The sequence below is a fragment of the Colobus angolensis genome, unplaced genomic scaffold (assembly GCF_000951035.1).
Source record: "Colobus angolensis palliatus isolate OR3802 unplaced genomic scaffold, Cang.pa_1.0 Scaffold78, whole genome shotgun sequence".
Classification (NCBI taxonomy): domain Eukaryota; kingdom Metazoa; phylum Chordata; class Mammalia; order Primates; family Cercopithecidae; genus Colobus; species Colobus angolensis.
In genome coordinates, this window is record NW_012121598.1 from 4,278,401 (window position 1) to 4,300,184 (window position 21,784).

Below are 21,784 nucleotides of genomic sequence, written 5' to 3' on the forward strand. Positions count from 1 at the left end.
AGGCAGAGGTTGCGGTGAGCCAAGATAGTGACACTGCACTCCAGCGTGGGCAACAAGAGCGAAACTGTTTCAAAAAAAAAAAAAGAAAAAAAAAGCTGTCCTAAATTTTCAGTGTTCAAATTATATTTCCCAGGTAGAGCTATCATGAAGTCACATTTGTGTTTTAGCATCCTAAAAGAGCTACTATAAAACCTGGGCTCTAGTTCTGACTCTCCCACAAATTTGTCCCGTAAATTTAGGTAATCACTCATTCTCTATGCTTTAGTTCCTCATGTCAAATTTGGGGGTTGAACCCTGTAGGAAGTTTCTAATTCCCACTAAGGTCCATATGTTCATTTCGGGATATAATGTACAAGTACAAATTCACTTTGTTGGATAGTTGTAGTTTACAGATTTAAGTTGTCAGTGAAAAGTCTTAAGTTTATTTTTTATTAAATTTATTTATGCTTATTAAATAATCGTTGTTTATTATTACTTAAATGTATATAACTTTATTTTATTCTTAGCATGTAAAAGTTGTCTCCCATTGTTTTAGCTATCCTTGTTTGAACCTCTCCAATTTCATTATACAAGGTACACTAATGAGGTAATACAACAGGCCTTTTTGAAAAGTTGCCAATTTAAGTTCCAAATCAATATTTTTCTTTGAAGTAGTAGCTTTAAGGTGCAGTAAAATTATTTCAATGATACTGACATGGATTACAACAAGTAATGCTTCTGAAATCCTCAAGAAAAACAACTTCACCAGAGTCGTGTGTTTGTATCCTGAAACAGCAGCATACAATTTAATGGCTCAACTTATTTATCAAACCTGATTCTTAATTTTCAACTACATCTACAAAAATGAAAAAATGTGGCTAGCTTATTTTTTAAAAATAAGCTGCACACTGTTTTTTCAAAATATTGAAAACAGGCCAAATTCTTATCAATACAGAACTGTTTAAATAAAGGATGGTACATCCGTACAATCAATGCAGCCATAAAAAAAAAAGTAAGCTCCTTGCATACTTAATACAGAATAATCTCTCAGATAAATTAAAAAGCACAGAGCAAGATTTACAATATGCTATATCAACGTTAAAAAAATAAAAAAAGAGAGGATGAATAAGAATCTATATTTGGTTATCTACCAAGAATGGGAACCAGACAGATGAAGAACAGAATGGAGGAAAAAACTTTGATGCACATATTTTTACATTTTCTGGTTTTGAACCATGTGCACGTATTATCTATTTTAAAAAGAGTGACAGAGTCACTCTCTGGCCTCTAAAGTAACATTTTTGCTCATCATTTACACCCTGCAACCTGCCCACTCCCAGCAATAAAAGCAATATAGGTTCCCTGTGAAAAGTCTCCCAGACAAAAACAAATTAAAAAAAATATTAAAACCGGATGGGCGCGATGGCTCACACCTGTAATCCCAACACTTTGGGAGGCTGAGGTGGGTGAATCATCTGAGGTCGGGAGTTCGAGACCAACCTGGCCAAAAAGGTGAAACATGTCTCTACTAAAAATACGAAAATTAGCCAGGCGTACTGGCTTGCGCCTGTAATCCCAGCCATTTGGGAGGCTGAGGCAGAGAATTGCACCACTGCACTCCAGCCTGGGCAACAGAGTAAGACTCTGTCTCAAAATAAATAAATAAATAAATAAAATAAAATAAAATAAAACCATTGATAATTTATTTCCAGATATTTTTCTATATTTTTCCCACCTAACAAAATTGGGATAATATGGATTATACTGTCTTTGACATTTCTGGAACTTAACATTTATACTGGATACATGTTCACTATGTACATAGCACTGGCAATTGACCATCATCTTTCTACTGATCTTATTAAAAGGGTGACAAATACGAGAGTCTGTAAGAGATCCTGTAGCTAAGATTCATTTTCCTCCCCACTACACACACAAAAAAAAGAAAAAGAAGTAAAAATGCAGAGCATTAAAACCGCTATACCATAAAAAATAATGGGAACATGGGTGGAGCTGGAGGGCATTACTCCTAGCAAACTAATGCAGGAACAGAAAACCAAATACTGCATGTTCTCTGTTACAAGTGGGAACTAAATGATGAGAATTCATTAACACAAAGAAGGGAACAGACACCAGGGCCTACTTGAGGGTGAAGGGTGGGAGGAGGGAGAGGAGCAGAAAAAATAACGGGTACTTGGCTTAGTACCTGGGTGATTAAATAATCTGTATAATAAACTCTTGTAATAAGAGCTTATCTATATAACTAACCTGCACATGTACCCTTGAACCTAAAAGTTAAAAAAATAAATAAACTGCTATATATTAAGACAAGAAAAACAATACTAGGAAACATTTATTCCCTAATCCCAACTATGAGCTTGACTAGGGGAATATAATGAGGCTCACAGTTGGTCATATATTTAACCAAGTGGAATTATTCTAACTTTTAGACAACGTTTTCCTTGTAATACATTTAAATAATTATATCCAAATACAGGCCAGGCATGGTAGCTCATGCCTGTAATCTCAGTACTTTGGGAGGGCAAGGAATGTCGATCACCTGAGGTCAGGAGTTCGAGACCAGACTGGCCAACACGGTGAAACCCTGTCTCTACTAAAATATAAAAATTAGCTGGGCATGGTGGCGGGCACCTGTGGTTCCAGCTATTCAGGAGGCTGAGGCAAGAGAATAAGCTTGAACCTGGGAGGCAGAGGTTGCAGTGAGCGGAGATTACACCACTGCACTCCAGCCTGGGCGACAGAGCACAACTCCACCTCAAAAAAAAATTTATATCTATTCAAATATATAATACCCTACATATAACAGGACTTACTGAAGAATAATTTTTGGTATAAAGTCAATTTGTCTTAAATCCTTTCTAAAAAGATTATTAGAAGTTTCACAGTAGAACGATTGGACTGTGGAATTAAAACAGTTAGCTTATCAATGGCCTTACCTACTTAACGAATGGCACTATGGTTATTATTTAGTATCATGGATCAGCAAATAATCTATAAACCTGTAAAATTAGCATTGCATTAAATGTAATTTATTAGCACCATCGCTTACCACAGATTACTATGTTTAGAAATGCCTGCTTCTGCCTCTAAAAGTCAAACAGATCTTAGAACATACATGACCATACATGTATGCTGAATTTCTTTTACATTCATTTCTTTCATATTCATTTCTTCTTTCTTCAAAAAAAAAAAAACAAAAAAAAATTTGTTTTATTTTAGATCCTTCTTGGGCAGAAATCATTATTTACTTCCTTGGGTAAAAACAGTACAGTTTTAGAAACAGAGTTAATTTTTCAGGTGGTATCCTAACTACCTATTTCTACCAGATTGGGGAAGAACAAAGTGATTTAAGGTGTTAAAATATATCAATGGACGACCAATAAAGATATGCTGAGTATCACTGTGGTCAGCAATACTCATGGCTCTCAGTTAACACTTTAACTAAAACGAGGTGATAATCAATTTTCCAAAAAAAATACATTTTTTATAAAAGTAAATCTTGAGAAAGCAAGTCAATTCTGCAGATTTTTTAAAAAACTAATAAACAGAAAAAAAAAAATCCCAGACAAAATAAGTATTTTAAAAAAAGAAAAACTCTTTTGACAAAAGGTAAGCATGAAATGGTAACCACCTTCATTAATCTTTTTTTTAAATATATGATTTAAGGAAATGAAAAACAAATTACTAAATAAATTTTATGCCATCAAAAGTTTTAACTGTTAGTAAATTAATCATAAATAATTTTACAACTAGACATCTGATGAGAGACAGACGGGGGAGGAAGAGTTATTTAATAGAATGCTAGGGGAAGAAAAACAAACAGAAAACTCCAACATTTCATTTCATTATGTAGTACTGCAAAATCTTACTTTAAGAAATAAAAAAGTTAAGACACAGCTGGTTGTGGTGACTAACACCTGTAATCCCAGCACTTTGGAAGGCCGAGGGGGGCAGATCACTTGAGGTCAGGAATTGGAGACCAGCCTGACCAACACGGTAAAATCCCGCCTCTAATAAAAACACAAAAAATTAGCCGGGTATGGTGGCAGGCGCCTGTAATCTCAGCTACTAAGGAGGCTGAGGCAGAATTGCTCGAACCTGGGAGACAGAGGTTGCAGTGAGCTGAGATTGTGCCACTGTTCTTTAGCCTGGGCAACACAGTGACACTCCGTTTCAAAAAAAAAAAGTTAAAGCAATTATATATTCAACTTCATTATACTGCTCATGTAGTGTAGGCCCTAAAAGGCTGGGAAAACATGGCCAAGTTAAAACATTCTATGTTTAATAAAAAATCTTGCAAAAGTTAATCAAGTACTTCACAAGACAAAAAGATTCTCACTGCTATTACTACATTACATTCTCAAAGATGATCAACTTAATCACAGCGCTAATAATTATGTATCCGACAGACTATCGTTTAGGAAGGAGATAAGCAGAAACATCTATGAACACAAACTAATAATACAAATGCAATTTCTCAAGAGATGACATACAGCTGGGCACGGTGGCAAGTGCCAGTAGTCTCAGCTACTTAAGAGGCTGAGGCGGGATGATTAGTTGGGCCCAGGAGTTTGGGCCCAGCCTGGGTAACACAGCAAAATCCCATCTCTAAAAATATACACATGCATAAATAGATAAAGAAGACATACAAATGGCCGACATATACATAAAAAAAAAAAAGCTCAATATCACTACCATCAAAGAAATGCAAATCAAAACCACAATTAGAATGGTTATTCATCAAAAAGACCAAAAATAATAGAATGCTGGCAAGAAAGTGGAGAAAACAGAACTCTTCCACACTGTTGATGGAGAGGTAAATTAGTATAGCCATTATGGAGATTTCTCAAAAACTAGAAGTAGAACTACCATAAGATCCTGCACTCCACCCCTGGGTTTATCCAAAGTAAAGAAAATAGATCTATTAAAGGGATACTTGCACTCCATGTTCATTGCAGCATTACTCATAACAGCAAAGACAGGGAATCAATCTAAGTATCTAGTAATGGATAAATGGATGAAGAAAATGTGGTATATATACATAAAGGAATATTATTTGGTTATAAAAAAGAATGCAATTCTGTCAATTTGCAGCAACGTGGATCTGGAGATTTAGGTTAAGTGAAATAAGCCAGGCGCAGAAAGACAATTATCACATGTTCTCACTCAGATGTGGGAGCAAAAGAAGTTGATTTCATGGTGGTAGAGAGTAGAATGATAGGAAGGGTGTAGGGGGAAAGAGGAGTGGGGAAGTAAGAGAAGTTGGTTAATGTGTACAAACCAACAGTTAGATAGAAGGAATAAGTTCTAATGTTTGATAGCGGGGGAGGGTGACTACGGTTAAAACGTATTTTATATTTCAAAAGATCTAGAAGAGATGACTTTAAATATTCCCAAGACACAGAAATGATAAAAACACAAGGTGATGGATATCCTAAATACCGACTTGATCATTACATATCCTGTGCATGTAACAAAACTCCCCATAACTATGTACAAAATACTATGAATCAATTAAAAAAATACAAGCACATTTAAAAGAAACATTTTGATAATAACAAAACACCTGTAATATGAATAAACAGCTAATAAGTAAAAATGGACAGATACATATTAATGAACTGAAGTCACCGCCTACAACTGGCTTGCACAAACTAAAATGTAAGGTAGAAACCATAACTATTAGCGAAACCACATTTAACTTTAAAAATTATAAAAATCTCTGCTATGACTTTCAGATAATAGCGAGAATTTCCGTTCTCCCTTTTGCAAAGTGTGCCTTATTTTAAAATGCAAAAACCTGAAAATACACACGAAGTTATCGACTAATTCAAAACAATGTATTAATATTTTGACAATCTCTGGCACTTAAAATGAATCAGACGTCCCAAAACATCTATTTTGTAACTTTATGATAATGCAGCATCACCATAAAAGAACCATATGAAATACCTCCAAAATAAAGAAACAAAGCGAAGCTGACGTTAATTCTGGGTCAAGATAATTTTCAGAGTTTCCACACGATGTTTTTGAATAGCAAACGTTATTCAAACTTGTAAATCCATTAATAAATGAAGTTCTGAATCTTTAAAAATCTCCATTCAGTCTGATAAATTCGTTTATTTCTATGCTGTTGCTGTTTTAAACTTTGTATACTGGAAAATTTCTAAGGGAAAAGCTATAGGTTCAATTACCTTACACCCGTCCCCCAAAAACACCACATGCAAAACCTCCTCGCCAGCTTTTCTTTATAAAGAACTGAAAAAGTAGTTCAACTACCTTTTTTTCAGTTATCCTTGCTCTGAACCCTCCACTACACACTTACCTCGGACCAAAACTGGCCCTGGACAAGACTATTTAAGCTACGTCTCCAGGAGACTCACAAGTTGCGTTTCGCGGTCAGGCCTGGGAGCAGTAAGGACCCCCCAGTTTTCAGACTTCTCCTAGCATTTCGCACATTTGAACGCTCAGTTCAAGTGTGAGGAAGTGGGGGCCCGAACGCTGGGCCCGAAAGGGCAAAGCCAGGGCCTACACCGCAGCATGGTCACCGGGGCGGCTCGCGCCGTGGGTAGGCATGAGGCACAGAGAACCGAACGCCTGGGGCCAGGGGCATCCGTGTAAACCGAAGAGGCGCTCAGACTCGGAGCGCAAGGCCCGGGACCCCCTTTGCTGCCTGCTTTGACCTCCCTTCCCCCATGCTGGAGAAGCAGGGCCCGGGCCCGGTGCGGGAACGGGGAGGAGGTAAACCAGTCCTGTCACTGCACTGAGAGAGGCTGGAAACGGCACATGCTCTACGGGGAGAGGCCGCGGCCGGTCCAGACCGGACCCCGAAAACTAGACACATCTCCACCCCCAGAGTTCCATTCCCTGCGCCTCACCAGGTCGTAGTCCTCCTCATCATCGCACATGAAATCATCCTCCATGTCAGACATCTTGGCCGGGAGGGGGAGGAGAAATTGGAGACAACCTCCTCCCACAATCCTCCGCGGCTCAGAGGCGTCAGTCTCAGCTTCTTTCCGCCTTCCTGTCCCTCTTAGAGGAGCTGTTTCCTGCCGGAACCAATTATCTCGACCTCTAGATGATTCGCTACGTCTCCAAAAGAGACTGCACCGCCCCCCTTTTCCTCCGAAGCGGTTGGTGCCTTAGCAACTAAACCTAGCAACTGGAACATCGTCAGGTGCTGCGAGTCTCAGCCAAAGGGCGTCAGAAACTGCGCTCGTAGCGAGCAGTTTCCAGCCTCCTGGGTAAGGGAGCAGTGCTTGGGACACCTGAAGCATCTCATTCCGGTGAAAGTAAGGGACAGCTTAGGACCAGAAGCCTTTCGCGGAGGAAAGGCTGGCATGCCCGTCCTATATGACAGGTATTATTTCTGCTATCATTGTACGTGTGCATTTTGCCAACACATTGCGGTGTGTGTTCCTAAGATACTTGGAGTACTTTTCAGCAACACAGTTTACACTTAATGCTTGTTATATTTGTAGTTGACAAAACAATTCTATGGATATCCCAAATTAGGTATGCAGCTATCAGTTGAGTTGCCTTAAATCTTACTTAGTTGTTCAACGAATTATAAACTTACCTTTACAACCCTTGGGACCAAATTAAGGTAACAACGACTGGTTTTTTAAAAAAATACGTTACTGTGAAACCGAGGGCACCATGTTATGAGGAGATGGGAGCTGCGGTGACTCGCGGGATAGTAATTTCAAGAGAACCGAGCGGAACGGGAAATCGGCAACAAGAAGCCCTCTCCGGCTCCCAGGCACCCCTATACCTACAGCCTCCTGTCAGAGCGGATTAGTCTCTCTCCAGAAATTAAGGGAGAGATTGCTCGTAAAGATGACAAGCTGCTGTCATTTCTAAAATATGTGTATGTTGATTCCAAAGATCCTCTGTCTTCCGTGCAGGTGAAAACTACTGAAACACGTCAGGAGCCAAAGGAATTCAGATTGCCAAAAGGCCATCACTTTGATATGATAAATATTAAGAGCATTCCCAAAGGCAAAATTTCCATTGTAGAAACATTGACACTTTTCAGTAATCATAAACTTTATCTAGAAACATGAACTGCTGAGAAAAGAGTGCAAGAATATCATTTAGAACAGAAAGATGTGAATTCCCTTCTTAAATATATTGTTACTTTTGAAGTCAAAATCTTCCCTCCTGAAGACCAGAAAGCAATATGAAGAAAATCACAAAAATTTCCTATGCGTACTCCTCATCCCTCCTCCTGTATATTTTCTCATTTTTGCATGTTAAATTATGTTAATTACCAAGTGTTTAATGCTCTCATTGTGAGAGCATACTCTTAATATTTATTGAGCTCCCTGAATTCTCAAGATTGCCATGGACCGTATTTTGTTTTCTTTTAATTTGGTTTAGGCATATTTCATATGTACATGTTACCATGACTATCAACACATCTGTACCTTTATTTTAAGTAAAAGAGTTAATTTGTTATTTTAGACACATCATACCAACTTTTAAATTGGTCATAAGACCCCTTGGGAAGTGTCCTGAATCTTTCATTTAAGTTTTCCTTTCCAAGTTAGGTGTTTAGTTCATTCTTCATATGTGATAGTGAAAGTAAAAGCTTTCCTGACTCTTAAGACTGACATATTCTTGTTAGGGAAAGAGACTCAATCGTAAGGTAGACTAACAGTATTTCCCAAATAAAGGCACCTAGGAGAAAATAATGAATCAATAGAATCTAACTAAAATTACTACCCCAGGGAATAAGAAGTATTGAGGATTTATTTTATTTTGAATTGATTTTAAGTATGGAATAATTGCCTTTACAGTTATAAAAAGTAATTAGTGGTGTTTACAAAATGTTGGGAATTTCTACTTTGACAAATAGGTAAGTCCCATGGCCTTCAGAGAGGGAGGCAATAGTGGAAACTTTCGAAAAAGTAATTTCTCTGGATTTAACATGAAACTAGAAAAATTTAAAGAAAAATTAAAACAACATGGTAAATGAAATTTGGGGATTTTATACATAGTTTCGGATGTTAATACTGGTTGAGAGAAGAGAGAAAAAATAGCAAGTAGAAGCAGAGAACAGGATCATTGGAAGGGACCTGAGAAATTGCTGTTTCATCCATTTTAGCAAACGTATTAGTACAGCACGTACCAGTACTAGGATCTTGAGTAAGAGTGTGTGAGTTTAGCTCTGCCTGATATATTACTACTTGTGGGATCTTTGGGCGACTATATCCTTTTTGAGATTGAATTTCTTTTTTTTTTTTTTGAGACGGAGTCTCAGCTCACTGCAAACTCCGCCTCCCGGCTTTACACCATTCTCCTGCCTCAGCCTCCCGAGTAGCTGGAACTAAGGCGCCCGCCACCTCGCCCGGCTAGTTTTTTGTATTTTTTAGTAGAGACGGGGTTTCACCGTGTTAGCCAGGATGGTCTCGATCTCCTGACCTCGTGATCTGCCCGTCTCGGCCTCCCAAAGTGCTGGGATTACAGGCTTGAGCCACCGAATTTCTTCTATAAAATGAGCATAATGCTACCTTACTTAAATTTAAGAGTTATCATGAAGATAAATGAAATAGTAAAGGACTACGAAAGACCAAGGAAATATGATTTTTTTTTTTTTTGTAGTGGAGAAACAAACGCCTGGAGAGGATATATGACCTAAGGTTTCTGTAGTTTGTGACCTAGCCAGGCCCAGAACTTAGTTTTTCAAATCCTAGTAGTGTGTTTTTTCTGATGTGCCAAAAAGCAGCACACCTCAGAGAAGGGAATAAGTGTGAATTGTGGGTACATTGGGGTTATCAGTTTGCTTCTGAGGGAAGATAGGCATCACTACTTCCCAGAGATGCCCCCCCTGGAAATGATATAGAAGATGCTAAAGAATTCAACGTGATGACAGAATGAGGCATTTGTAGTAATGCTGATAACAGAAAAATGGACTAAGTGGAAAATTTGTAAGCATGTCTTTGAATATAGATTTGTTATGTGAACAAACTACCTAGTTTTTTAGTTCAATACAATAATTGTTTTAAGCAAACAAATAACTACTCAATATAAAATGCATTTTAAAACTCCTGTAAATCAGTCAAAACTTTATTCCATTTGTCATAATAGTCACTAGTTGAGTCACTAATACTAGTACACTCTATTTCTGAGCCATCTTTATTCATTTCTACATTGTGTGGTTAGGCAGCTGTTATATGGTGTCACATGATAAAGGATTTCTTCCCATATCATTAAAAAAATACATTACTATTACACAAAATCATTGGCAGAATTCAAAATAAAGAAAAAATGAAATAAAGGGGAAAAACCGCTTTTCAAATAGGTAGCATTTCCATGTAAACTTCCAGTTCTGTCCACGTGAATCCACAAATGTTATGTAGTTAAGCATAGATATAGATTTGGATTCTTTTTGCATCTATATAGCAGCATAGGTCAATGTTTGGTTGGTTGTTTATATTTAGAGACAAGATCTTGCTCTGTCGCCCAGACTGGAGTGCAGTGGCACCATCATAGCTTACTGCAGCCTTGAACTCCTTGGTTTAAGTGATCTTCCCATCTTAGCCTCCTCAGTGGCTGGGACTTCAGGTACATGCCATCATTCCTGACAAATTTAAAATATTTTTTTTGTAGAGACAGGGGTCTCACTATGTTGCCCAGGCTGGTCTTGCAATCCTCCCACCTCAACCTTCCAAAGTACTGGTATTACAGGTGTGAACCACATTGCCCAGTCTTAAAATATATGCCTAATACTAATTATTTTAGTGGCTGTGTAATAATCCCTCGTTGAATGTACCAGTGCACCATAATTCATGCCATTATTATACATTCAGAGTATTGCAGAAATAACACTATTTTAAGCAATTCTGCAGTGAATATCTTTGAAATTTTATTCCTTAAAAAATAATTTTGGCTGGCGCAGTGGCTCACACCTGTAATCCCGGCACTTTGGGAGGCCGAGGTGGATGGACCACCTGAGGTCAGGAGTTCGAGACCAACCTGGCCAACGTGGTAAAACCCTGTCTCTACGAAAAATACAAATAAAATTAGCCAGGCATGGTGGCGGGCACCTGTAATCCCAGCTATTCAGGAGGCTGAGGCAGGAGAATCTCTTGAACCAGGGAGGTGGAGGTTGCAGTGAACTGAGATCGCACCATTGCATTCCAGCCTGGGCAATGGAGCAAGACTCTGTCTCAAAAATAAATAAATAAATTAATTAATTAAATAAAAATAAAACAAACAAAAAAACCGAAAGAAAGAATTCCAAGTTCCAAGAAGAGAAATTACAGGCTTGATTCTTTTTTAGTAATTACTTGAATTGAGATCTTTTTGATCATAGTTCTTTTAAGTTGTATTTGCAACAATAATGTGTTCTCACCTATAAATACAAATATTTTTCCCTAACAATCTTTTCTTCTCAATGTTTTATTATGATAAATTTCAAGCATACGTAAAATTGTAATAATAGTACAGTGGACATGTATATATCTACTATCAGCTTTGATTGTATGTATGTGTGTGTTCCCTGTATCAGTTGAAAGGAGGCTTCAGGTATCATGACATATCACCCCTAAATGCAGCTATGTGTATTTCCTAAAAATAAGAACATTCTCCTATATAATCACATCATTGTTACATATAAGATTAATGATATTTGCCAGGCATGGTGGCTTGTGCCTATAATCCCAGCACTTTGGAAGGCTGAGGCAGGTAGATCACCTGAGGTTAGGAGTTCGAGACTAGCCTGGCCAACATGGAGAAATCTCATCTCTACTAAAAATACAAAAATTATCCAGGCATGGTGGCGCATGCCTGTAATCCCGGATACTCAGGAGCCTTAGGCAGGAGAATCGCTTGCATCTGGGAGGCGGAAGTTGCAGTGAGCCAAGATTGTGCCACTACACTCCAGCCTGGGCAACAGAGTGAGTTTGTCTCAAAAAAGAAAAAAAAAAGATTAATAATAATTCCCTATCATTCAAAATCCAGTTTATATTCAAAATTACCATATTAAGTGTAGAACTGAGAATTGGAAGAGCCTTTAATGATATCACTTTACAGTCTAAGGCTTCCCAAATCCCACAGTAGAGATTCTGATTCAGTAGTTCTGAGTGGAGCTCAGAAACCTATACTTGTAACTTTATAACAAAACAAAACTCCCTAAACTTGGGGTGACTGTACATCCCTGTTTTCCTGGGACAGATCTGGTTTAGTACTGTTGACCCATCATAATAGTAATAACACCCAGGCCGGGTGTGGTGGCTTACACCTGGAATCCTAGCACTTTGGGAGGCTGAGGTGGGTGGATCACGAGGTCAAGAGATTGAGACCATCCTGGCCAACATGATGAAACGTCTCTACTAAAAATACAAAAATTAGGTGGGCTTGGTGGCGCGCGCCTGTAGTCCCAGCTACCTGAGGCTGAGGCAGGAGAATTGCTTGAACGGGGGAGGCGGAGGTTGCAGTGAGCTGAGATTGTGACACTGCACTCCAGCCTGGTGACAGAACAAGACTCCATCTCAGAAAAAAAATAGTTAAGAGCACCCATCACTTTCAGAAGTTGGACAATAAATCACATGGTTAGTCTACTTGTAATTGTTCAAAAGAGAAAATAGGATCCCGAGGGTAGTTAAGAAGTTTATTTGCTCAGAGTAATCAAAGTTTCATAGTTTTACTTTATACACAAGATAGCAGTTGCAAAATGGATAATATGCTTAACAAATGAATACTGATCACATACATGTAACTGCATATTGATTTACATGTAAATATATTACATAATTTGCTGCTTTTAAATGTAATGCCTTATTCCTACAATGGGAAAATAAGTATGCAAATAAGCTGGTAAGTAGGAAGACTGGGTGAATGGCAGCTAAATTTTGAATAGAATTTCCTTGGCCATGACCAAATTTTTTAAGTCCAGTCTGGAAATTTAGTAACAGCAGTTGAAAAGGTCTTCATTGTGCTGAACATGCTGCTTGAGTACACAGGTGCTAATAAGTGCTTGTTGGATGAATAAACATGTTAATAGATTAATCTTTCTGTATCACACATCAAAATCTTTTTCTGTCCTTAAAAATCCATGTAAATGTGACCTCATTCACATAGCCTATCCTGAATACTTTATACAGTTAAGATAGTCTCTTTTATTTTTTTCTTGACATTAATTTTATTCAATGGTGAATAATAGAAAATTGTAATTTCAACAGAGTGCATTTGTGTGACATGGTGCCCTTGTTGAAAGTGGATCCTATATTTTTAAAACATATTTTCATAAACTGGCATTATTGAGGTATTATTCAGTAGCTTGATTTACCTCAATAAGGCAAATTAAGCTACACATACTTAAAGTATACAACTTATTTATTTATTTTATTTTATTTTTTGAGATGGAGTCTTGCTCTGTTGCCCAGGCTAGAGTGCAGTGGCACGAGCTCGGCTCACTACAACCTCTGCCTCCTGGGTTCAAGCGATTCTCCTGCCTCAGCCTCCCTAGTGGCTGGGATTACAGGCGCCCGCCACCATGCCTAGCTAGTTTTTGTGTTTTTAGTAGTGACGAGGTTTTGCCACGTTGGCCAGGCTGCTCTTGAATTCCTGACCTCAGGTGATCCACCCACCTTGGCCTCCCAAAGTGCTGGGACTACAGGCATGAGCCACCACCCCCAGCCTTACAGTATAGAATTTAATGAACTTTGACATATGTATACACCTGTGAAACTATCATGACACAAGATAATGAACATATTATCACTGCAAAGGTTTCCTCACAGATTCCTTGAAGAAATTTATCTCCTCCCCCTTAACTTTTCCCAGGTAACTGCTGATCTACTTTTTGTCACTATAGATTAGTTTACATTTTCATGAATTTTATATAAATGGAATCATGCAATATGTACTCTCATTTTCCTGATTTCTTTCACTTAGTATAATTATGTTGAGATTTGAGATTTGTCCAGGTTGTTGCATGTATCAGTAGGTTGTTTCTTTTTATTGCTGAATATTCATTACGTGGATATATTACAATTCATCTTACCCACTTATCTGTTGATATAAGTCTTTTTCAGTTTGTGGCTAGTATAAATGAAGCTGCTAAGAACGTTTGTGTACAAGTTTTTGTGTGGACATATGTTTTGTTTCTCTTGGGTAATTTATGGTAGACAGACTCTATGGTGGCTAACCCATTCTATTTCCTTGAATAATTCTTTGCCTTTTGGGTGTGAGTGAGATCTGTGACTTGCTTCTAAGTAAGATACAGCAAAGGTGATAAATATGATTATATGTACGTGATTACATTATACAAGATTGTTAAGTCAATCCTGATAGGAAAGATGATCTCCTTTGCTGGCTTTGAGGAAGGCAAGTGCCCATGTTGGGAAGGATGACACAACAGGGAGCTGATGGTGGCATCTGGCTAGTAGCCAGCCAGAAAAAAAAAAAAAAGTGGTTTTAGTTTGACAACCCACAAGCAACTGAATGCTGCTAACAGCCATGTGCTCTTGAAAGTGAATCCTTCCCCAGTTGAGCCTCAGATAAGCCTTTGTGAGACTCTAAAACAGAGGACAGAAAATTGTGAGACAATAAATGTATATTTATTTATACTACTACATTCATAGTAATATTGTTATGCAGAAATAGATGTGAATACAGGTAAATATCTTGTAGTGAAATGATTGGGTCATATGGTAGGTATATATTTAACTTTTTAAGAAACGCTTAAACTGTTTTCCTAAGTGGTTTTACCATTTTGCATGTCCAACAGCAGTGCATAAGAGTTCTGGTTGCTCCACCACATCCCTGCCAACATTTAGTGTGGTCAATCTTTTTAACTTTAGCTACTCTAGCAGGAATGTAGCAGTATACTATTGTAGTTTTAATTTGCATTTACTTAATGACTAATGTTGAACTTTTTTGTGTGCTTATTTGTCATCCACGTATCTTTGGTGAAATATTTTTTAAATATATTTTGCCTATTTTTAAAATTGGGTTGTTTATCTTACAACTGTTGAGTTGTAAGAGTTTTTTATGCTTTTTGTGTTGTATTTATCTTTGTCATACTCAAGGGCACTAAGATTTTCACTTACGTTTTTTTCTGGAAGTTTTATGTAGTTTTACCTCTTACATTTAGGTCTATGATCCATTTCAAATTTAATTTTCATATATAGTGTGAATGAATGTGGAGGTTCATTATTTTACATATGGATATCAAATTGTTCCAGCATCATTTGTTGAAAAGATACGCTTTTTCTATTGAGTTGTCTTGTCATCTTTGTCAAAAATCCAATGACAGTTTAATTGCCAGCATAATTTGATCCTTTAAAAATATATTTTTCATAATTGTATGCTATCTTGTATTACAATTATTTCCATTCATTCATTATTAAACAAAACTCCTTGAGGACACAACTATCTTTCTTACTTCTGAATCCTCTGAAACGCAGCATATGCCTTGCTTATAGAAGATTCTCAGTGAAAATGTGATGTGTTTAAGTGCACTTTAGCATTCATGACTCTTCACTGGCCTTGGCTGAGTCATACCAAACAGGTTTATGATTTGGCATCCTTTCAGACCAATCATCTTTTAAATTTTTTTTGCTATATTAATTTGGGGAAACTGAACACTGTGTTAGAAGAACAGAAAAAGAGGACTCCTTTTGTATTAATAAAGGTCTGGAAAGAAAACTCATGGCATACTCAGGGGAGTTAACAGAAAAGTGTTTAATGAAGGGACTATTTATAGAGATGGAGGCAGGATTAAGGGAACCAACAACTACTTACACTAAGCCTTCAGAATGCTCCAGACTGCAATTATATCTTTCATCTCTATAGTTAACATAGGCGGAATATGCTGATAGAGTATGATTAAGCATTGAAGGGGTTCAGAATATGCCACCCCAAAGTATGCTACTTTGGCCTAAGTATTATTTTGAGCTGAAGCCAATTGACAACCAATAGATGCAGTTATGTCAGTCACTGGGGAGCCTTAGCAAATGTATTCCAAAAAAATAAAAGAAAAAATTGCTTAAGATAATAATCATAATCAGCTCTGCATTGAGGTGGGCAACATTGGACGGTTATGACAAGGTGAGGAAAGAATTGTCTAGTTTGAAGATTCTTGGTACTATATTTAGTTTCTGGGTTAAGAAATAAAAAGGAAGGCTGGGCGTGGTGGCTCACACCTGTAATCCCAGCACTTTGGGAGGCCGAGACAGGTGGATCACCTGAGATCAGGAGTTCGAGATCAGCCTGGCCAACGTGTTATAACCCCATCTCTACTAATCATACAAAAATTAGCCGGGCATGGTGTTGCATGCCTGTAATCCTAGATGCTCCAGAGGCTGAGGCAAGAGAATCGCTTGAACCTGGCAGGCAGAGGTTGCAGTGAGCTGAGATTGTGCCATTGCACTCAGCCTGGGTGACAAGAGCAAAACTCCATCTCAAAAAAAAAAAAAAAAAAAAAAAGAAATAAAAAGGAAAAGACAAAATATAGTTTTAAAATTGGGGCAATCTGGTCAGGCTAATGTACACTATAAGCTTGAAATGTAAACTTCTAATTTCAGAATCTTAAATTTTTTTTATTCCATTTCATTTTAATCATGGAATACATACTAGATGCAGAGTTTGCATCAATTTTTGTAACATATTCATTTATTTGCTTAACTAATTTTAATTTGCCATAAAGCAGGAGCTTTTTGTTTATGTTTATTGTTGTGTCCCCAGTGCCTAGAATTGTGCTTAGAACATAGTAGCACAGAGAAACTTTTGTTGAATGAATGAATGAATGATAGAATAATGGATGAAACATAGAATATGAATTCTAATGGAGGTGACAGATAATACGTATAAAAATCAATATATAGTGTAATTTCAGATAGCCTTAAAGATAGCAAACCAGATTTAGGTATAGAGAATAACTGGAGAGAATGTTGGGATGGTTTTTAAAATCTTCATAATAACCCTATGAAGTAGTTGTTTTTATCTCCCTTTAGAGAAGAAGAATTTCAAACTTACCTAGGGTCGCAAAGTAGCTGAACCACACAAATCCAGTTTCATTAATTGATTCTTTCATTAAACATTCCTTGAGTGCCTGCTCAACACTGAGCCTGAGTCTGTAAAATCAGAGTAAAACAGTCTTTGCCTTCAGAGAGCTTATAATCTAGCTCTGTGCTGTCTAATATAGCAGCCACTTGTTTCTCATCAGAATTCAGATATGCTGTAATTGAGATATGCTGGAATTTGGAGACTTATTATAAAAAAGTAAAATTTCTGAATAATTTAAAATATTATATTTAAAATTATATTTTGGTATATTAGATAAAATATTAAATTCAACATTTCTTTTTACTGTTTTGAAAGTGGCTTCTAGAAAATTTAAAATGACATGTTTGACTTGCATTGTAGATTATGATTCGGTAGGTCTGGGCTCAAGATAATGTATTTCTAAAAACTTTCAAGTGATGCTGATGCTGCTGTTCTGAGGACCACACTTTGAGTAGCAAAATTTAGACTAGGCAGAAAACACAAGTAATTAGAGGACTGATGTGATGCTTTGTATGACTGGGGAAGCAGAAGGTGCTTAGAGGCTTCATTTTGTTTTGCCTTGTTTTTCACTCTGTAAAACAATCTATGTTAAGTTAAAGCATTTTTGCACAACTTTTATTTCCTCCATAACTACATAAATACAGATTTCTCTGATTCATGAGTTTATTTTTTGCCATTTAATGATTATATACACTAGAGAGCAGTATCTATTCTATATACATAAGAATAAGGGGCCAGGTGCGGTAGCTCACGCCTGTAATCCCAGCACTTTGGGAGGCCGAGGCGGATGGATGGCCTCAGGTCAGGAGTTTGGGACCAGCCTGGTCAACATGGTGAAACCCCATCTCCACTAAAAATACAAAAATTAGCTGGGCGTGGTGGCAGGCGCCTGTAATCCCAGCTACTCGGGAGGCTGAGGCAGGAGAATCACTTGAACCCAGAAGGCGGAGGTTGCAGTGAGCTTGATCGCGCCATTGCACTCCGGCCTAGGCGACAAGAGCAAGACTTCGTCTCAAAAAAAAAAAAAAAAAAAAAGAAGAAGGAGGAATGGAATGTAGCATCATTATAAAGAAGACATAAAGAAGTATTACGTATTATTTACTATGATGAGAAAATATCCAAAATAGGTCACTGAAGTAGACTCTCCCAATTGTGAACAATAGTTTTTATTATAAGTCAAAATAGGAAATATTTTCCAGGGATTGCGAAAACAGATTAAACCACAGAAATAACATTATTCCAAATAAATGGTCAATCCCTCTATGGTCTTAGACACTTAGTTTTGGGTAGAGATAGGCCCAGGGAACATAGAAAACTTCCTGAAGGAAGTGATTTCTAAGCTGAGAAACATCAATAGGCATTAGCCAGGTCTGTAAGACTCTTAACACCCATGCTTTAACTCATATTTTGGATCAAGTTTTTGTTTTATGTCATTTTAGCGTTTGTTTTGTTTTTGTTTAGTTTGCTATAATATTTTATCTGAATGGAGACTAATATCCTTTGAGGATAAACAATTTCAAGTTTATTAATTAGGTATCTGTTTAAGACTCCATCATAATATACCATTTATTAGTTTATAATTCAGATTCTAAACCTATTGTAACTGTGCCTACTTGCAAAAAGCAAAGAACCAAGAGGTTCAGGATTTCTGAAAATAAAAGTACTGTAAGATATGAATGTTTAAATATTTTCTTTTCTTTTTTTTTTTTTTTGAGACGGAGTTTCGCTCTTAGTTGCCCAGGCTGGAGTGCAATGGCGTGATCTCGGCTTACTCAACCTCCATCTCCCAGGTTCAAGCGATTCTCCAGCCTCAGCCTCCCGAATTGCTGGGATTACAGGTGCCCGCCACCATACTTGGCTATATTTTTGTATTTTTAGTAGAGATGGGGTTTCACCATGTTGACCAGGCTGGTCTCAAACTCCTGACCCCAGGTGATCTGCCCTCCTCGGCCTCCCAAAGTGCTGGGATTACAGGCATGAGCCCTGCGCCCAGCCAAATGTTTAAATATTTTCACTATTAGATATGTCTAATAAGAACTAAAGGAATATCTTCTTGAAATTGAAAAGGAAATAATATTTTTCTATCCCATAAGGATTGTCGGAAAGGTTTAAAGAGAAAATAATATATGCAAAGTGCTTACTTAGCAAGATGCCTAGCATTAGGAAGGTAGTATAAGAAAGTAATGTTAGTTTTATTTTTGGTGTATATTTGGGGTTATCTAGTAGTTTGGACAGGTTATTTTAATAACAATACTTTATGAAAATTATAAGGTACACATTTTAATTTTTGACAAGGATTCTAATAATTTCAATAATTTAAGCACAGTTTACTGGGGTCTCAACAAAGGTCACACATTCAGAAGTGGTATGGCCTTTAGGCTAGGAGTCTAGAGACCTAAGTTTTAATTCCAGCTCTGTTATCTTGTTGCACTTTGGACCAATCATTTCAAAAAAGGATGTTTTACTAGTTGCTCTGTAAGGTGCTTTCTAGTCTGCATCAGTTTTGTTGAGACTGCAATAGCAGTGTATCCAAGATCCAAACTAATGATTTGCCATCTGGTTTCATTTAGCAAAGTTAATGTTCGGTCATCAAATACACATTCAATAGGAAGTATTCTTTTATGAAACAGTTCCTACAGTCATTTTTTTAACCCTGTATAAAATGAGTTTATTTTGGACTATTAAAAAAATTTCAAAACTTTAAAATTTATTATTTCTCAACTAATGCAAAATATTACATTAGAAATATCTGAATAAAAAATGATTCTGGGCCGGGCGCAGTGGCTTACACCTTTAATCCCAGAATTTTGGAAGGCCAAGGTGGGCGGATCACCTGAGGTCAGGAGTTTGAGACCAGCCTGGCCAACATGGTGAAACCCCATCTTTACTAAAAATACAAAAATCAGCCGGGTGTGGTGGTGGGTGTCTGTAATCCCAGCTACTCAGGAGGCTGAGACAGGAGAATCACTTGAACCTGGGAGGTGGAGGTTGCAGTGAGCAGAGATCGTGCCACTGCAGTCCAGCCTGGGCAACAAAGAGTGAAACTCCATCTCAAAAAAAAAAAAAAAGATTCTATTCTTTTCTGTATTTACTGATGTTCTTAAACATCTTACATTTTTTAAAATTTAGGTTACCTCCCTATTGAAACTATTTACAAGTGACAGTGATGACTCCTGACTCAAAATTAAACCAAAATGAACATCAAACTGGGATTTATTGGAGCTCAGAAACAAGAAGATATAATTCATTCATTTGAAAATGATAAAGAGGGACTGAAATAGTAGTGAGAAAGCTGCCCTGAGACCAGAGTAACTTTGTTTCTTTGAAGTACCATTTACAGTAATAACCCAAAGGGGTGCCAAGGGGCTGCCACTCTTTGGCTACGCTTTATTGTCCCTTCACACTTGGTGTCCATGTGTCCTTCCCCCTTCCTCCTGTATACATGTATACAGAAGAGGGAAGGACACATGGAGACAAAGTATGCATATACATACAGAAATTCTGGAGCAGCAGCTTACTGATGTATACAACTTACAGAATCTCTCTGAGTTATGCTACTACCACTAGTATGTTGGGCATGTTGGTCCAAACTTCCTCAATCAGGAAACTTTGGATAGGTGTATTGCTAGCGGCCTTCACTTGGGTTTAATCTCAACATTTCTGAGGTGCAAAGTGCAGTAGATTGAGAGTTAATAGATCTGAATTTTAATTCCAATTTTGCTCCCAATGATCACTGTGACCTAAGGGACATCACTTCATCCTTCATCGTTCATTCAGTTTATCTTACCTATTCATTAAAAACTAATCTGCCTGCCTGCCTCCAGTTGCTTTCTAGTGGTAGTGATGATGGAGGTGGTGAGACACACAATAAATACGTAAGCAAATAGAACTATGAAGGAAGGAAAAGTAAATGATATACTAGGGATAGTGTACTTTTTAAAATAGGACATCTAGGATTTCTCTAGGTAAGTGAAAAATGAAGAGGTTTAACTGGATGCTAAGGGGTCTTGCACATTAAAAGGCATGTGTTTCCGTCTTTTCAGAACTGTGTTCTAGGAAGGCCTACGAATGCCTCTAACTATAAATGCAAATCTATTTAAATCAAGTGATACATCAATTTTATGTTGCTTGATTTGGAAATAATAGGCAAAAGAAGCAATAGCTAAACATTTTAGTGTTGTTTGGGGAGTAGCTGCTGGACAATAAAGACCAAAATAAAGACCAAAACATAACTTAAAAAAAAACAAAAAAAAACCCACACAGCCAAGACAGATCAGAAACTAGGTGTATGCAGGGCGCCAGGTTATGACACTATTCTCAGACATCCACATGGCGCAAAAAGAAAACCTCACTAGACAGCTTCGCATGTGCTCGGCGTAGGGGCTCCTGCGAGGTCCTAGTCCCTCCCTGGGAGCTAAGAGCGGAACGGAGGCTGTACCTGACTGCTGCTTGGAGGAAACCCTGGCTGAGTCCAGGGAGGAGGAGCCAGAGGCGGGGCGATTGGAAGCAGCCACCTCAGCGAAGCTGCAGGATTTCCGCAGGGCGGGAGCTGGTTATCTCCCGGAAGAAAACGGCTCCTGTCACAGAAGTCTCGTGATTGCTCTGGGAGCTTTGCTTAACCACTTGGAACTACAGAAGAAAGAAGGATCTAGCGAAATATGGCTGCAGAGAGCCCTGCTATGCGTCGGGTCCAGGTGGCAGAACATCCCAGGTTGGGGAGAGGAGACGCCAGGCTTTGGGATCTCGTGGGTTGGCTAGGTGTAGTTCC

At 37.8% G+C, this 21,784-nt stretch overlaps 2 protein-coding genes and 1 pseudogene across 7 annotated transcripts in view; 2 read left to right on the plus strand and 1 right to left on the minus strand.

Annotated features, from left to right (window-relative positions):
- Positions 1–7,009, minus strand: part of COPS2 (COP9 signalosome subunit 2) — a 31,181-nt gene extending 24,172 nt beyond the window's left edge. The window contains exon 1 of one of the 3 annotated variants that reach the window (XM_011928585.1): positions 6,879–7,009. In XM_011928585.1, coding sequence (XP_011783975.1) covers positions 6,879–6,932 — 54 coding nt within the window. In that variant the 5' untranslated portion in view covers positions 6,933–7,009. The remainder of the gene's footprint in view (positions 1–6,878) is intronic. The other 2 variants (XM_011928586.1, XM_011928587.1) reach the window with 2 other exon arrangements.
- Positions 7,010–7,118: 109 nt separating this feature from the next.
- Positions 7,119–21,784, plus strand: part of GALK2 (galactokinase 2) — a 231,304-nt gene continuing 216,638 nt past the window's right edge. The window contains exon 1 of one of the 4 annotated variants that reach the window (XM_011928595.1): positions 7,119–7,360. In XM_011928595.1, coding sequence (XP_011783985.1) covers positions 7,341–7,360 — 20 coding nt within the window. In that variant the 5' untranslated portion in view covers positions 7,119–7,340. Of the gene's footprint in view, positions 7,361–21,368; positions 21,728–21,784 lie in introns of those variants that run through there. The other 3 variants (XM_011928594.1, XM_011928593.1, XM_011928596.1) reach the window with 3 other exon arrangements.
- On the plus strand, positions 7,673–8,186 carry LOC105502195 (annotated as a pseudogene).